Source organism: Rhinoraja longicauda, chromosome 2 (assembly GCF_053455715.1).
Source record: "Rhinoraja longicauda isolate Sanriku21f chromosome 2, sRhiLon1.1, whole genome shotgun sequence".
NCBI classification, from domain to species: Eukaryota; Metazoa; Chordata; class Chondrichthyes; order Rajiformes; family Arhynchobatidae; genus Rhinoraja; species Rhinoraja longicauda.
In genome coordinates this window covers 111,034,470-111,053,493 of record NC_135954.1, presented here as the reverse complement: position 1 = coordinate 111,053,493, position 19,024 = coordinate 111,034,470, and the positions used below count along the sequence as shown (strand labels likewise).

The following is a 19,024-nucleotide window of genomic DNA, read 5'->3' as shown; positions in this document are numbered from 1 at the left end:
TAGAAGCAGAGAAGGTAAGTGACATTCTTCACTGGTACTAATGATGTCACATGAGAGTAAAGGATGAGGGTGATGGGGGAAACCGAGTTGACATAGCACAGTACAGCACAAGAACATGTTCTTCAGCCCACGATGTCTGTGCTGAACAGGATGTCAGGTTAAACTAATCTACTCTGCCTGCATAAGATCCATACCACCCCCCATTCCCTATCGGAAGGCATTTGGCAAGTTTGGGTTCATCAGTCAGGGCATTGAGTGCAGCCATGTGGCAAAGCTACAAGTCATTGGTCAGACCACACTTGGAGCATTGTGTGCCGTTCTGGTCGCCAAGCTTAGTTTAGTTTAGAGATACAGCCCCTTCGGCCCACCAAGTCCATGCCGACCAGTGATCCCCGCACACTAACACACACTAGGGACTTTGCACTATGAGGCAACAGCTCTACCAGCTGCATATTCATGCCAACCAAAATGCAGATTGACTAATGGACAGCGGATGGATTAAATTCAACTGCACTCTCCCTTCGTGGTAATGGTTGGTGGTTATATCTTGGATTTAGCAACCCATAATTAGTGTTTCAGCGTCCATAAATATAGCATCTGAAATTATTTTAGTAATTTGAACAGCACAAGAAACACCTTGCGATCCTAGCTGATTTAGGCAGCTACATTACACCCCAATGTTGAATTGTGGTTAACCTTTATGGCAGTAATAATAGCCTAGCCAGTGCCACTCACATTGGAAAGAGAGCCTTGATGCCCACATGGAGCTTTTAACAGGCAACAGCTAGTGTAAGACCTGCTGATTCAAGTTGTTTCCAGAATAGAGGCATAGTGATAGAGTCGCTGCCTTACATCGTCAGAGACCCGGGTTCAATCCTGACTACGGGGTGCTGTCTGAACGGAGTTTGTACCTTCTCCCCGGGACCTGTGTAGGTTTTCTCCTGGATCTCTGGTTTCCTCCCACACTCCAAAGATGCATAGGTTCGTAGGTTAATTGGCTTGGTATAAATGTAAATTGTCTCTAGTGTATGTAGGATAGTGTTAATGTGTGGGGATCGCTGGTCGGTGCGGACTCGGTGGGCCAAAGGGCCTGTTACCGCATTGTATCTCTAAATTAAACTAAAACTAAATACATTTTCTAATCCCGTAGATAAAGTTATTCTCATTGAGGTACAATGAAATACAGGTGCTGGAAAGTCTTGAGCAAAATAAAGTGCTGGAGGAACTCACCAGTTAGGGACGCATCTGTGGAGGGGCTTTGGGGCGGAATAAATATTGGGATTCACAATTAAATACTGGTGTTGCTAACAGTCTTCACAATTTGTGAACGGGAATGCTAACAAAAAGCAAATGAGGTTATTTAATTGAAAAAGGTTGAACCCATGTTCCTGGCTGATTTGGGGAGGGTTGGGTGGACAGACACTTGGGAAAGCAGCTTCAACAACTGCAACAACATCGTGGCGGCACGGTGGCGCAGCGGTAGAGTTGCTGCCTTACAGCAAATGCAGCGCCGGAGACTCGGGTTCGATGCTGACTACGGGCGCCGTCTGTACGGAGTTTGTACGTCCTCCCCGTGACCTGCGTGGGTTTTCTCCGAGATCTTCGGTTTCCTCCCACACACCAAAGACGTACAGGTATGTAGGTTAATTGGCTGGGCAAAATATTTTAAAAATTGTCCCTGGTGGGTGTGGGTGTTAGTGTGCGGGGATCGCTGGGCGGCGCGGACTCAGTGGGCCGAAGGGCCTGTTTCCACGCTGTATCTCTAAATCTAAAATCTAAACAGAAAGGCTAACCAGATGAAGATAAAATCAGCCCACTGCAGGTATGTTGGGAGCACAATGTTGGAATTTCATGGGTTATACAAACCACGCAGAGAAAACCTCTGCCACTGGTCTCTCCTCACTTATTCGATCTCTTGAAGGAATTCTGCATAAGCCGTATAAGGTACATGGATAGGAAGGGTCTGTAGGGAAATGGGCCGAACATAGGCAAAGGGGACTAGATTCGATGTGGCACCTTAGTAGGCATGGATGAGTTAGGCTCAAGGGTCTGTTTCTGTGCTGTGTGGTGCTGTGACACAGTGTCTTCAATAGACAATAGGTGCAGGAGTAGGCCATTCGGCCCTTCGAGCCAGCACCACCATTCAATGTGATCATGGCTGATCATTCTCAATCAGTACCCCGTTCCTGCCTTCTCCCCATACCCCCTGGCTCCGCTATCCTTAAGAGCTCTATCTGGCTCTCTCGAATGCATTCAGAGAATTGGCCTCCACTGCCTTCTGAGGCAGAGAATTCCACAGATTTACAACTCTCTGGCTGAAAAAGCTTTTCTTCATCTCAATTCTAAATGGCCTACCCCTTATTCTTAAACTGTGGCCCCTGGTTCTGGACTCCCCCAACATTGGGAACATGTTTTCTGCCTCTAACGTGTCCAACCCCTTAATAATCTTATATGTTTCAATAAGATCCCCTCTCATCCTTCTAAATTCCAGTGTATACAAGCCTAGTCGCTCCAGTCTTTCAACATATGACAGTTCTGCCATTCCGGGAATTAACCTAGTAAACCTACGCTGCACGCCCTCAATAGCAAGAATATCCGTACTCAAGTTTGGAGACCAAAACTGCACACAGTACTCCAGGTGCGGGCTCACTAGGGCCCTGTACAACTGCTTCAAATTGCATGAATAAGGATAAAGTAGTCCTTTTTCCTGCAGTTGCCACCCAAAACAAGAATCCAACAGACTTATGATGGGGCCAGAATTATGTTGCATTGGACCTGAAGACAGGAGAAATAAATAGGGAAGATAGACACAGAATGCTTGAGTAACTCAATGGGTCAGGCAGCATCTCTGGAGAAAGGCATGGGTGATGTTTTGGGTCTGGACTCTTCAGTCTCTTCAAACGTCTTCAGTCTGAAGAAAGGTCCAGACCCGAAACATCCATCCTTTTTCTCCAGAGATGCTGTCTGACCCACTGAGTTACTCCAACACTTTGTGTCTATCTTTGCTATAAACCAGCATCTGGAGTTCTTTGTTTCTGCAGACAGAAATGGAGGTTGGAAAAGAGGAACTTTCACGTTGTGTGCAAGGTCACACCCATGAAAAATGATCTGCATGCTTGCATTCCCGTTCTTCCTCAGATTCCTTTACTGCAGAGTAGTTAAAGGTCACTACATAGGTTAGCCGATCAACATCTGGATCCAATTTAGTAAGTGAAGGCATTTCACTGTGTGGGCCCCTCTGTGCACACACACTACTGTGCTTTTCACTAAAAGTATCTGCACATTGACTTCATGTGGTTGAAGAATGCCCTGCCACACCAGGGAAGTTTCTGCACAAATATTTATTCGTATTGATCAAGGCTTCAAATTAAACATTTGTACCAAACAGCTTAAATTATAATGAAATCTGCCGGGAAAATAATGGTCTCCCGTCCCAGGGAAGGATATATTTGTGGAGGGAATGCAGACAAGGTTCACCATATTGATTCCAGGGAGAATGGATTTTCTCGCATGTTATGTGAGATTAACCAGATTGTGCCTACACTCATTGGGGCTTATAAGAATGAGAGGTGATCTCATTAAAGTACATACAATTCTTCAGGTATTTGACAGACTGGCAGTTTGAAGAAAGGTCCCGACCCAAAAAGTCACCCATGCATTTTCTCCAGAGATGCTGCCTGACCCCAGTCACTTCCACCTCCTCTCTCCCATCAGGAAAGACGTACAGATGTTTGAAAATGTACACCTCCAGGTTCAGGGACAGTTTTTTTCCCTGCCGTTAACAGGCAACTTAACCATCCTCACACCAACTAGAGAGTCGTCCTGACCTCCCATCTACCTCATTGGAGACCTTCAAACTATCTTTAATCGGTGTTTACTGGGTTTAGATCCTTTATCCTGCATCTGTACACTGGACTTTTCGAGAGGACTAAAATATAAAAGCAAGGGTATAATACTGAGACTTTCTAAGGCACTGGTCAGACCACACCTGGAATATTGTGAGCAGTTTTAGGCCCCATATCTGAGGAAGGATGAGCTGGCGTTGGAGAGGGTTCAGAGGAGATTTACGAGAATGATCCTGGTGGGTGGGTTAATGTAAGAGGAGTGTTTGATGTCTCTGGATCTGAACTTACTTAAGGATGAGGGGGGTGGGAGGAATCTCATTATGGAGGTCAAGTCATTAGGAATTTTTAAAGCAGAGCTTGAGGGTCTCTTGATTGGTAAAGGAACAAATGGTTATTGGGGGAAGGCAGGGGAGTGGAGTTGGGAAGGAAAAATAGATCAACCATGATCAAGTGGCAGAGCAGACATGATGGGCCAAATGGCCTAATTCTCCTCCTATGTCTAGGAAGGAACTGCAGATGCTGGTTTAAACCGAAGATGGGTACAAAAAGCTGGAATAACTCAGTGGGACAGGCAGCATCTCTGGAGAGAGGAATGGGTGACGTTTTGGGTCGAGACCCATCTTCAGACTGGTTAGGGATAAGGGAAGCGAGAGAGATAGACGATGATGTGGAGAGATAAAGAACAATGAATAAAAGATATGCAAAAAAGTAACGATGATAAAGGAAACAGGCCATTGTAAGCTGTTTGTCGGGTGCAAACGAGAAGCTAGTGTGACTTGGGTGGGGGAGGGATAGAGAGAGAGGGAATGCCGGGGCTACCTGAAGTGAGAGAAATCAATATTCGTACCACTGTGCTGTAAGCTGCCCAAGCGAAATATGAGATGCTGTTCCTCCAATTTGTGTTTAGCCTCACTCTGACAATGGAGGAGACCTAGGACAGAAAGGTCTGTGTAGGAATGGGAAAGAGAATTAAAGAGAATTAGGGCGGCACGGTAGCGCAGCGGTAGAGTTGCTGCTTTACAGCGAATGCAGCGCCGGAGACTCAGGTTCGATCCTGACTACGGGTGCTGCACTGTAAGGAGTTTGTACGTTCTCCCCGTGACCTGCGTGGGTTTTCTCCGAGATCTTCGGTTTCCTCCCACACTCCAAAGACGTACAGGTATGTAGGTTAATTGGCTGGGTAAATGTAAAAAAAAAATTGTGCCTAGTGGGTGTAGGATAGTGTTAATGTACGGGGATCACTGGGCGGCACGGACTTGGAGGGCCGAAAAGGCCTGTTTCCGGCTGTATATATATGATATGATATGATAAAGTGTCCCGCAACCAGGAGATCAGGTAGGTTCAGGCGGGCTGAGTGAAGGTGTTCCGTGAAACGATCGCCCAGTCTGCGTTTGTTCTGTTAGATTGGTTGTTAGAAGGAACTATTCTTGAATTTGGTGGTGCTTGCTTGTGAGCTTTTGTATCCTCTCAACCGGAGAGGGGAAAATGAGAATGACCGTGGGTGTGAGTGATCCTTGTTATGTTCGCTGCTTTCCATATACCCACCGCTCTCCATGTGGAAGAAGTTTCCCCTTACATCTTAAACCTATGCCTTTCAGTTCTTGATTACCCAATCCTGGGATAAAAATTCTGTGCATTCATCCCATCTATTCCTCTCATGATTTAATAAACCTAAAAAAAAAAACGCCCCTCAGCCTCCTGCATTCCAAGTAGAAAAGTCCTAGAGTAAAGTCCTCTCCCTATAATTCAGGCCCTCAAATCCTGGCAACGGTCTCGGAAATCTTTGCTGCACCCTTTCCAAATTAATGACGTCTTTCCTATAGCGAGATGGCCAACCCTAAATGCAATACTCTAAGTGTGGCCTCGCCAACGCTTTGTATAATTGCAATATAACATTAAAACTTCTGCATTCAGTACCCTGATTTTTGATGGGCAACATGCAAAAAGCCTTCATTACTGCCCTATCGCCACTTTCAGGGGACCATGCACCTGAACTCCTAAATCCCTCTGCTCTACACCACTGCCCAGAACCCTCCTGTGGACTGCGTTGGACCCGTCATTCTCAAAATGCAATCCCTCGCGTTGATCTAAGAGATGAGTTTTATCAAGATTTTCGTGTTTTGATTGACATTGCCGAGAGTGGTGTCTTTGATCCGATCAAGCCTTTTATTTTTTTTACGGCTCATAAAAAAAGACTCGAGTACAGATTATTTGGCAGGCTAAACTGTGCAATTGGCGAGAGGGACAGTAATTCCGGCAATAGTCTAACATCTTTAATCTTTGAACAAGTCAATAGGATTGTTCATAGGATTGTTCTGTTTGCAAAGTAAATGCTGCCATTTTGAGGTATGCAAGATCAGAAAATGATAAACCATCTTAGTTGTCAAATGCAAAGAGATGGAAGTCGTATGACGTTTGTGAGGCAGGTAATATGGGCAAGACTTGTATTCATCTGAGCTTCTAGGCTAAGGGTACTTCTGACTGGAGAATAAGAACTTTAAAAATAAAAGTAAGGGGTCGACCATGAATTTTACCAGCATTTTCCATTTTCTACTTTTAATCATGTGGGCTCAGTTGTTCTTGTCCTATTCAATAGTCTGGCCTCCTGGGTGGGTCCCACAACATTGCCATTATAAACACACAACATAGACTGTGAATCTTAATGTTTAGTTTAAAGATACAGCACGGAAACAGGCCCTTCAACGCACAGAGTCCACACCGACCAGCGATCGGCCGTTCACAACAGTTCAAGTTATCCCACTTTCTCATCCACTCCCAACACATTAGGGATATATTTTTTTAAACAGAGGCCTACTCAAGAGGGGCAATTGGCAGAGGCTGATTAACCTACAAACCCGCACGGGATGTGGGAGGAAACCGGAGCACCCGAGAGAAACCCATGCGGTCTCAGGGAGAACGTGCAAACTCCACAAAGACGGCACCTGAGGTCAGGATCGAACCGGGAGGTTGGCGCCACGAGGCAGCAGATCTGCCAGCTGTGCCACTGTGTGCCAGTGAGAGCTCCCATTAAACCATTTTGACTCACCCTATTACAGACATTCTTGGTTCTATATATTGCAACCACATCTTCTCTCTGACCAACAACTGATTTTCCAGTTTAGATTTAGGGTCACAGAACCAAAACATTGACTGTTTCTCTTTCTACGGGCGCTGAACTGCTGCGTTTTCTAGCTTTTTCTTTCATATTTATAGCATCTGAAGAGGCCAATCAATGAGGCCCACCTATCATTCTGCCGTGAGTTCTGACCCAGACTTGCTCACTCCACCTATTTGCCAATCACCCCTCCTCACCTGTAACCACCTATCACTGAAGATAGATGCAAAAAGCTGGAGTTACTCAGCAGGTCAGGGCAGAGAAAAGGAATAGGTAGTATAAGAAAATAACTGCAGATGCTGGTACAAATCGATTTTTTCACAAAATGCTGGAGTAACGCAGCAGGTCAGGCAGCATCTCGGGAGAGAAGGAATGGGTGACGTTTCGGGTCGAGACCCTTCTTCAGACTGATGTTTCGGGTTGAGATCCTTCTTCAGGCTGAGAGTCAAGGAATCGGTAAATGAGAGATATAGAAGGAAAATAAGGTAAATCCACTGGAACAATTGAATGAAAGATATGCAAAAAGCAACGATGGTCAAGGAAAGGTGGAGCCCGCGATGGTCCATTGTTAGCTGTGGGGTAGGTGGTAACGAGTTATATAGGCAGTGAAATTCAACAGGATGATAGTGATACCGGCAGTAGAGTTCCTGCTTTACAGTGCCAGAGACAAATCATGAATTTGGGTGCTGTCTACGGAATTTGTCCGTTCTTCCTGTGACCTTGTGGGCTTTCTCCGGGTGCTCTGGTTGCCTCCCACTCCAAAGATGTACATGTTACTAAGTTAAGTAGGCATCTGCAGTTCTTTCCTACACATGTTAGTAGGTTAATTGGCTTCTATAAATTGTTCCTAGTATAATATTTTTAATCAAATTAAATATTAAATAATATGTTTAATAATAATACATAATTATAGAAATAGTACATTTTTGTGTCTATTGTCGTTGTAAACCAGCATCTGCAGTTCCTTTTTTTTTAGATTTAGAGATACAGCGTGGAAACAGGCCCTTCGGCCCACCGAGTCCGCGCCGCCCAGCGATCCCCGCACATTAACACTATCCTACACACACTAGGGACAATTTTTTAAACATTTTACCCAGTCAATGAACCTACACACCTGCACGTCTTTGGAGTGTGGGAGGAAACCGAAGATCTCGGAGAAAACCCACGCAGGTGACGGGGAGAATGTACAAACTCCGTACAGACGGCGTACTTCCTACCTGCCTATCACTTGCCAGCCTTTGCCCCATTGCCTCTTTATCCTTCCCACTCCACCAGTCTGAAGAAACATCCCGACGCAAAACGTCACATCACTGTACCTTAATTGGTACATGTGACAATAAAAGACCACTGAAACCTTTAAAACTGAAACTCTGGGGTCCATGCCGACCATCGGTCACCCGTCCACACTAGTTCTGTTTTCCCACTTTTCCATCCACTCCCTGCGCGCTGATTGCACTTTACAGAGCCCAATTAACCTACAAACCCACAAGTCTTTGGGACGTGGAAGGAAATTTGAGTACCCTGTAGGAAAACCAAGTGGTCATAGGGAGAAGGGGTAAACTCACACAGACAGCATCTGAGGTATTTATTCACAAAATGCTGGAGTAACTCAGCAGGTCAGGCAGCATCTCGGGAGAGAAGGACTGGGTGACGTTTCGGGTCGAGACCCTTCTTCAGACCTTGTACTACCTGTTGCTTTGTACCAGCATCTGCAGTTATTTTCTTATCCTTCTCAGACAGCATCTGAGGTCGGGACTCTAGTACTGAGGCCGCAGCTCTATCAGCCTCTGTGTCTTCTTGCTGGAGTTGGGGGTGAAACAAGATTGAAGATGCAGGGACAGAGAGCTGTGATGGGGAGAGGGGAGCAACGTAAAGGTCTATATCTCGCAGGGAGATTAGAAAGACACGATGATGACATATAAAGGCAACTCGGGATGAACAGTAAACATCTTGTCAGCGTTGTAAACATCGTACTGTTCTGCACGTTGTTGCAGAAATTGTTTCCTGATTGTCCTTTAATTTATTCTAGTTGCCATAAGCTCCAGGAGTCCTTACTGAGCTCAGCAAGTGGATACAGCAATTACAGAGGAATTCTCAACTGGTGTGTGGTCATGTTGGTGAGTCTCAGTGGATCTGCTTACAGATTTATGTTTTAGTTCGACCCCATCAAACCTTCCCCCTCCCCCCCCCCCCCAGCAAAGGAATTGCAAATGAAATCTTCGAAGTAGTACACTGTTTCAACTTACTAGATGTTGAAAGCAGTGGTTTGTCAATATTATTATTGCCCCAACTACTCTGTGTAATAAACCTATGTGCAGTTGGATAGTTATGCTTTAGTCAATCTGCCAATGTGAATGTGGAGGTTAAAATGTGATCGTTCTGATAGCGGAGTTATTTGTCCTTAAGTCTTGTGGACTTAACAATGGACCACTACAAGGGAAAGTCCTACCGACTGCGAAGGGCAGTGAAGGACGCAAAACAGAGGTACCGGGACAAGATGGAGTCACAGATGGAGCAGCAGGACACCAGGCGCCTTTGGCAGGGGCTACGGACTATAACTAGCTACAGGTCCAGCACCCCCTCAACCGGAAGTGCCGGCTCCTCCTTAGCTGATGACCTGAACTCTTTTTACGCACGGTTTGTGACGGGTAACACCACCAGCTCGCCGTCTAAAAACAGCACCGAAGGGGCGCTGGCTAGCGAGGCTGGAGGGGGATCCACCGCCGGGGATGTGCACACATTCTCGGTGTCCGAGCGTGAGGTGAGGTGGGCTCTGACGCGTGTGAACACGAGGAAAGCTGGAGGCCCAGATGGTATATCTGGGCGAGTACTAAAGTCTTGTGCTACTCAGCTTGCTCCAGTGCTCACCACAATATTCAACCTCTCCTTGGCAAAGTCCGTGGTCCCTGCATGCTTCAAAAGATCCATCATTGTACCGGTGCCAAAGAATGCCTCTCCAGCGTGTTTAAATGACTACCGACCGGTGGCCCTCACCTCGGTTGTCATGAAATGCTTTGAGAGGCTAGTCAAGAAGCACATCTGCGCCCTCCTTCCTCGCAACATGGACCCACTACAGTTCGCATACCGTCCGAACAGGTCCACGGATGATGCGGTCTCCCAGGTTCTACACACCGCTCTCTCTCATCTGGACAGCCAGGGGGGCTATGTGAGGATGCTGTCATTGACTTTAGTTCAGCATTCAACACAATAGTCCCCAGCAGACTGGTTGAGAAGCTGCTGGAACTGGGGCTTAGCACCCCTCTGTGTGCCTGGGTCCTGGACTTTCTCACTGCCAGGCCCCAAGTGGTCAGGATGGGGGAACACACATCTAGCTCCCTCACCCTGAACATAGGATCCCCCCAGGGCTGCCTCCTTAGCCCCCTACTGTACTCCCTGTACACACATGACTGTGGGGCCAGGTTCAGCTCAAACTCCATCATCAAGTTTGCTGATGACACTGTGGTGGTGGGCCGGATCTCCAACAACGATGAGAAGGCCTACCGGGAGGAGGTGGCTGATCTGGCACTCTGGTGTCAGGACAATAGCCTCCTCTTGAATGTCACTAAAACAAAGGAGCTGATTGTGGACTTCAGAAGGGCTAAACATCCAAGGACGTACACGCCACTGGAGATAAATGGGTCTATTGTGGATAGGGTGAGCAGTTTCAAATACTTGGGAGTCCGCATCGCAGAGGATCTGACGTGGGCAACGCACATTGCCGCACTGGTGGGTAAGGCTAAGCAGCGCCTTTACCACCTTAGACAACTGAGGAAATTCAGAGTGTCTCAGAGGATCCTTCATTGCTTCTACTCTGGGGCTGTAGAGAGCATCCTGTCCGGCAACATTACAGTCTGGTTTGGGAACAGCTCTGCCCAGGACAGGATAGCCCTGCAGAGAGTAGTGCGTTCGGCAGAACGCACCATGGGAACTACACTCGTCCCCCTGCAGGACCTATACATCAGGAGGTGCAGATCCAGAGCAAGCAAGATCATGAGGGACCCCTGCCACCCCAGTAACGGACTGTTCCAGATGCTACGATCAGGCAAACGCCTCCGCTGTCACGCTGTGAAAACGGAGAGGATGAGACGGAGCTTCTTCCCACAGGCCATCAGGACTGTCAACTTTTATAACCCCAGAGACTAAATTTTTGTCGACAATAATAGTAACTTATTAACTTTATTTATATGCTGTAACTGTAATTATTTTTGTGCACAACCCGCAGGCATTGCCACTTTCATTTCACTGCACATCGTGTATGTGTATGTGACAAATAAAATTGACTTGACTTGACTTGACTTGTGTGGATGATCATAGCAAAAAAAATTGCCAAGCTCTCCTGTTCTAAGGCAATTTCTCCCATTTAACCCACCCCTGTCCCCTTCCAGCTCTACCCCTCTTCTGGCTTTGCATATCTTTTTTGCCCCTTTGTTTACTTTTCATCTGCCAGTCAAGCCACACTCTCATCTACATCCACCTGTGACTTCTAGAGAACATGAAGGGGTGATGTTACAGGTTTGGACCCTTCTGAAACCCAAAACGCTGCCTATCCATGTTTTCCAGAGATGTTGCCTGACCCGCTGAGTAACTCAGCGGAGATAAAGCCTGGCAAGTGATAGGTGGATACAAGGAACTGTAGATGCTGGTCTACAAAAAAGGACACGGACCCGCTGAGTTACTCAGCATTTTGTGCCTTTTTATGTAAACCAGCATCTACAGTTCCTTGTATCCACCTATCACTTGCCAGGCTTTGTCCCATCCCCACCTCTTTCCAGCTTTTAGAAAGCCTGTAATTCAGAACAGTACAACGATTTCAAATGCACTCACTGACGTGCAGGTTCCACACGGCCAGCTCATAAAGCAGCAGATAGTTTGTTATATCACTAATTCGTGAAGTTGGTTCAAGGATGATTGTTATCCACTGTTATCTTTCTGAACATTTAATCTAACATCATTGACAGTGGCCTTTGAACTGTTGTTTTCTGCACTTTCTCTGTAGCTGTAATACCATGTAACACTATATTCTGCACTCTGGTATTCTCTTTGCACTTGCAGTTGTACCTGTGTATGGGTTGATTGTACTCATGTGTGGTATGATATGACTGAAACAGTATTTCAACCTTGGTGCATGTGACAATAAACCAATACATGCCTCCTTACATGAACAGCCCAGTACTCCATATGTGATCTCATACATGTCCTCTGTAACTGAAGCATAACCTCCCTATTTTTGTATTCAATATCCCGAGCAATAAACAACATTTTGTTGACTTTCGTAATTCCTTCTTGCGCTGTAGACCAGCTTCTGTGATTGTGGTTATCGCAAACTCCCCAATTGATCAGACCGGACTTCTCCATCTATTGCCTCCATCTGCACTTCACGATGCCTCAGAAAAGCAGCCAACATAATCAAAGTCTAGTCCCACCCCTTTCACCTCTCCCATCCAGCAGAAGTTACAGAAGCTTGAAAGGGCTCACCACCAGACTCGGGAACAGTTTCTCCCCCTCTGTTATCAGGCTTCTGAACCGTCCTTTCGTAAGCTTGGGGACTATCTGATTCACCACTACCCCATTGCGGACATTGGATTTTGTCTACGAAACTGATGCTGAGAACAATATTCTGTGCTCAGTATCTTCCCTTTTGCTCGACCTGTTGTACTTGAGTTTAACCCTTTTGTATTTGGTATATCTGATCTGATTGGATAAAAAAGCTTTTTGCTGTACATGTGACATTAATAAACCTAAAAATAAATCTTACACTAGAACATCACATCCTTCTGCATCTCGGAGCTGTGCAGTTTCCCACCATTTAGATAATACTAGACCAAGTGGACCCGTTGGGCCCAAACCTCTCCTGCATTGGTGCAGCACCCCCCCCTCCCCTCTCTCCTCAACCCCCCCTCTTCTCCCCTCCTCCCCCCCTCCCTCCTCCCCTCCCCTCCTTTTAAACTTTAAAATGTGAATAACTTTAAAAATATAAGACCGATTTCAATAAAACTACTTGCATTATTACTAAAGTGACGATGTACAGTTCATTAATTTATTCTCTCTTCCTAAGGCGATAAGCCTGCCCTGCAGGATGGCTCTGTATTTATAAAGCTGCACATGTGCCTTGTAATGTGATACTGCGAGAAGACAAGCCAAGCATTACTGATTCCTGTAATAACTGTTTCATTAACTAATTGAGTGAAATGAACCACATAAGCCAAGTATACAATGAAGTTAATGCTGCTGAGGGATTTTTGTTCCACAACAAACATTCCCTTTGGTTTTTATACGATAGTATACTAGTTTGATAAAATTACCAGCCACTTTCACAATGCATACGTGATGGGAACAGGCCCTTCGGCCCACTGAGTCCATTGCTCACCCATTCATGCTAGTTTTATGTTATTTTACTTATACACTCTCTGACACACGAGTGGCAATTTACAGAGGCCAATTAACCTACTAACCTGCACGTCTTTGGGATGTGGGAGGAAAACTGCATCCGGAGGAGCCCCACGTGGTCACAGAAGAACGTGCAAACTCCACACAGACGGCACCCAAGGTCAGGATTGAACCAGGGTCTCGGTGTTCGGCACAGCCCAACCAGCTGGGGCACTGCGCCATCTTTCAGAAATGTAGTAGTTTCCATTCCCAACCATTTTTGGATTGCTTTCACTTGTAAATATAATTTAACAATAATAGTCCGGAAAATTAGAAATATACAACACCAAGGAACCTTTCTTTCTGACTCCAAGCTGAAAATTTACACGACTGACAGCCTGCCAATTTATGGCCCTCCTGTACCCTACAACTGTGAGTAACCCCATCCTATATCAACTGGATATCTTGCGAACTGAATGCCAAAGTGGCACTTAATGGTATATATTGAAACACACGGCTAACACACTAATTATAAACAGCATGTCTTCCAATTGAGCTTTGTTTTTTTTGTCTAAATCTAAAAGTTGTTGACTTATGTACTCCTGTGTAAATGTGGATAATCTGGGTTTTTGTAGTTTGTCAAAATTCTTCACTTGGGATACAGGTCAAGCAAAAGCTCAAATGAATATTAATACATTAAACTATTCGTGGGGCAGGCGGGTGTCTTTCTGATGTCTTTCCCTCCTGTAAGACCATGAAAAATAAATGTTAGGCTTATTATTTGTCACCAGTACTGGGGTACAGTGGAGCTTTGTTTTGCATGCTATCCAAGCAGATCAGATATACCATACATAGATACAATCAGTTCAAACTCGTACAATGGATAGATAAAGGGGAAGAACCAGTGCAGAATATAGTTCTCAGCATTATAGCCCATCAGTCCCACAGACAAATCCAATGTCATCAATTGGGTCGAGGTAAGTCAGACAATACCCAGGTTTATGGGAGGTCTGTTCAAATGACTGATAATGGGGGAAAGAAGCTGTTCCTGAGACTGATGGTGCGTGCTTTCAAGCTTCTATACCTTCTTCCAGATGGGAGTGGGGAGAAGAAGGAATGAACGGGGGTGGGATGTCTTTGATTATGTTGCAGCTTTGCTGAAAAAGAGAAATATTGCAGATTCTGGAAATCTGCAACATAAATAGACAGTACAAGAAATATTCGGCAGTTCAGTCAGCATCTCCAGTGGAAGAAACAGTTAATGTTTCAGCTTACCTCCTTTGGTCAGGAATTTACTGATTAATTTCTATTGTGGTTTGTGGGAATCTACTAAATTCATTCACAAACACCTTTGAGATTATTTATCGGAAGTGAGGTTGATAATTTTGAGCTGAGCAACATCCAAACCAACAGGGAAGTGGCAAGGACGTTGGAGAGCTCAGAATAAAAATTCCCATCTTGTCGAAGTGGAGCACAGAGCTCTTGTTGCGACCTGCTATTTATAAACTGTTCTGTTTCTAAAAACAAAATCCTCTTTGATGCAAGACGCACTTGCCGTGGAGAGAGCAAGCTGCTTCACCTTGTATAGGATAACTGAATAGAGGACATCTTCTTCTCCCGATTGAGAGTAAATTGGTGTTCTCATGCACAAGTAGTCAATCTGTGGAATCTTCTGCCTTTAGAACCAGAATGTGGTAATTTGTTAAAAGTAAAATGTGCAGACAAAGAGTGGTGGGTGCCTGGAATGTGCTGCTTGCAGTATTGGTGGAGACAGATACAATGGTGGTATTTAGGAGGCACATGGATATGCAGGGAATGGAGGGATATGGATTCTCCTCGGGCAATTTAACTTAGCATCATGTTCGGCACCAACTTTGTAGACCGAAGGTCCTGTTCCTGTGCTGTACGGTTCTATAGTTTATTTATGAATACCTTGTGGTGTGATCTGTGTGATAAATGTAACGTGGAAAGAGCAGGCGATTTTGAATTGATGATTTGCAACCCTCTGCTGTAGACTGATAGAAAATTGGTTGACAGACAGAAAGCAAAGAGTGGGGATAAATGGGTCCCTTTCAGAATGGCAGGCAGTGACTAGTGGGGTACCGCAAGGCTCGGTGCTGGGGCCGCAGCCATTTACAATATACATTAATGACTTGGATGAAGGGATTAAAAGTACCATTAGCAAATTTGCAGATGATACAAAGCTGGGTGGTAGTGTGAACTGAGAGGAAGATGCTATGAGGTTGCAGGGTGACTTGGACAGGTTGTGTGAGTGGGCGGATGCATGGCAGATGCAGTTTAATGTGGATAAGTGTGAGGTTATCCACTTTGGTGGAAAGAATAGGAAGGCAGAGTATTATCTGAATGGTGTCAAGTTAGGAAAAGGGGACGTACAACGAGATCTGGGTGTCCTAGTGCATCAGTCACTGAAAGGAAGCATGCAGGAACAGCAGGCAGTGAAGAAAGCCAATGGAATGTTGGCCTTCATAACAAGAGGAGTTGAGTATAGGAGCAAAGAGGCCCTTCTGCAGTTGTACAGGGCCCTAGTGAGACCGCACCTGGAGTACTGTGCAGTTTTGGTCTCCAAATTTGAGGAAGGATATTCTTGCTATCGAGGGCGTGCAGTGTAGGTATACTAGGTTAATTCCCGGAATGGCGGGACTGTCATATGTTGAAAGACTGGAGCGACTAGGCTTGTATACACTGGAATTTAGAAGGATGAGAGGAATTCTTATCGAAACGTATAAGATTATTAAGGGGTTGGACACGTTAGAGGCAGGAAACATGTTCCCAATGTTGGGGGAGTCCAGAACAAGGGGCCACAGTTTAAGAATAAGGGGTAGGCCATTTAGAACGGAGATGAGGAAAAACTTTTTCAGTCAGAGAGTTGTGAATCTGTGGAATTGTCTGCCTCAGAAGGCAGTGGAGGCCAATTCTCTGAATGCATTCAAGAGAGAGCTAGATCGAGCTCTTAAGGATAGCGGAGTCAGGGGGTATGGGGAGAAGGCAGGAACGGGGTACTGATTGAGAATGATCAGCCATGATCACATTGAATGGCGGTGCTGGCTCGAAGGGCCGAATGGCCTCCTACTGCACCTATTGTCTATTGACTAGTGGAGATCAATTGCTTTGATTAGCGAACATTATTTTAGTTTGTTGCAGATAAATTTGATGTGTTTTTCACCTGGCAAATTCTTATGTCTTGCCGCAAATCCCATTTCTCTCTTTGAAAGCTATCCAGAGGCAAGTCTTTAAAACCCTCTGTCATGCTTTCCACAGGGTGAGCTTTTGATCACAACATCCAAGCTTGCCATTGTTTCATGTCCCTCCGTGATCCTGCCTATTTCCTCTGTATATTTCTTCAACCCTACAAACGTCACAGTCTTGCCACTCCTGTTTCTCTATAGCACTGTACCTGCAGTTGCAGAGACTCCAAGCCTCCCTTTGCTCCTCAAACCTGCCCTTTTCTCCAATGGTCCTTATGTGACTCAAGTGTTTGGCATGTCTCTTCAGAAAGCGACTTGGCCGGTTTTGTGAGGTTTGAGGGATTAAGTTTAATGCCAGTGATTGCATCGGACATCTATTGGAATGGGAAATAAATATGCTGGAAAACTGAAATAGGAATAGAAAATGTTAGAAACACTCGGCAGGTCAGGCAGATGTTAATTTTTAGCTGTGAAATTGTGCGCCAGTGTGACTTGCAGCCTAAGTAATAGGTGATATTGATGTAACAATTTTGTACCTAACCATTGTCATCCCCTTAACACATGGGCTATTTAAATTTCAGGAGCAAATAACAGGCACTGCCTCTTGCTCTGTGCTGTCAGTTTGATGCTGCTCTATCCCCTCTCAAAGTGCTTAATCAACTGGTTTTCAGCACTGCTTCCTGTTGAATGACACTGAGTGGTTCTGTATTCCTAATCACTGGTGCTGATTACACCAAATCAAACCATTATGCTTGCATAAAATTGTACCAACCGCTATTTAGCAAGTAGCACCTGGGACATTAATTGCCTTTTGCTGAGATTTTAAGAACTATTAGTACTTTTCTTGAAGTACTTGCTTCAGTACGTATTTCTCACCGCCCTCGTGAATGATGAGAAATTTGCTTTTGACCGTGTTTAATTTGGACTATCTCACCTGTGCACAGTTTGTTGCCAGGAGTTGAATTTGGAGATCCAGTGGCTGTGATATCAGGGCAGCCCAGCAGTAGAGTTGCTGCCTCACCGTGCCAGAGACCCGGGTTCAATCCTGACTACGGGTGCTGCCTGTACGGAGTTTGTACATTCTTCCTGTGTCTGCGTGGGTTTTCTCCAGGTGCTCCGGTTTCCTCCCACATTCCAAAGACGTACAGATTTGTAGGTTAATTGGCTTCGGTAAACTAAAAACAAATTGTCCCTAGTATGTGTAGGTTAGTGCTAGTGATCGCTGGGCAGCGCAGTCTCGGTGGACAAAGAGCCTGTTTCCACGATGTAAGTCGTAAGTCTAAAGTCAGAGAAGCAGGGTAGCCCATTATCTACTTATGGTTTTTCTTTGGGTGATCCTTATTGAGAAGGACACTTCGCCTTGGGAATAAGTACCCAGATTGTAACTAGACGCTGGTTTCATTTTCTTCTTCAAAGGGCTGTAAAATTCATGAAGGGTTTCGATAGTGTCTCCTTATTTGTTCTATTTTCACAGGCATAGAAAATATTTTATCTAGCAAACATCTCGGATGATAGGAGGGTAATTATTATTGTGGCACATCCTGTAGATAGAATCTGGAATGCATTAGTGGGGGATGGAAGCAAATTCAATAGTAACTTCCAGAAGCCAATAGGAAAAATACCTCGAACCACGAGGCAAATTGAGGCCATTTAGTTGTCTGTTTTTTTGTAGTGGTTGTAGTCTAATTCTTTAATATTGTATTTTCGCAATTCCCTTCTTGTGGCTGCGTAGTTAAGTGCTGAAACAAAATGGTGGGTGTAGAACAGAATTATAATTGCATCCAAATGTTTGATTTGGAAAAAGAATCCAAGCTGTTACAAGAGACTAAGTGCACTAAATGTTAGGTAGTATAGTGATGAAGTTGGTTTTAGACATGCCCAACAAGCTTTCAGTTTAGGAAGCAGATGCTGATTTATACCAAAGATAGACACAAAATGCTGGAGGACCAGTTTAGTTTAGTACTAGTTTAGTTTAGTTTATTGTCACCTGTACCAAGGTATGTGTGCAAAGCTTTTGTTGCATGCTAACCAGTTAGCGGAAAAACAATACATGATTACAATTGAGCCATCCTAGTGTACCGATACATGATAAATGAAATAACCGTTAATAACAATTAGTATAAGATAAAGCCAGTAAAGTCCGATCAAAGATATTCCAAAGGTCTCCAATGAGATAGATAGTAGTCCAGGACCGCTCTCCAGCTGTTCTGAGGATGGTTCAGTTGCCTGATAACAGCTGGGAAGAAACTGTCCCTGAATCTGGAGGTGTATCCATTATCCCCTTTTACCCTATTCCATTGCTTTTCAATCAGAACGGCTCAACGGGGGTTAACCAGGCAAGGCATTTATAAGCTACCCACCAAAGCCGCCTTCACCAGAGCTAATGGTAGACAATAAAATGGCTGTGAATAATGAATTGGGTTGGCTAGTGAGCATCCCTCCCCTCAAATGCCCCCGTGGGAAATGTTGATACAGTTGTTGTGGTTCCATGC

The 19,024-nt window shown here is 45.0% G+C and overlaps 1 protein-coding gene across 1 annotated transcript in view; it reads left to right on the top strand.

Moving 5' to 3' along the window:
- Window positions 1-19,024, top strand: part of dgat1a (diacylglycerol O-acyltransferase 1a) — an 80,675-nt gene that overhangs the window by 4,025 nt on the left and 57,626 nt on the right. The window contains exon 2 of the mRNA XM_078425799.1: window positions 8,990-9,077. Coding sequence (XP_078281925.1) covers window positions 8,990-9,077 — 88 coding nt within the window. The remainder of the gene's footprint in view (window positions 1-8,989; window positions 9,078-19,024) is intronic.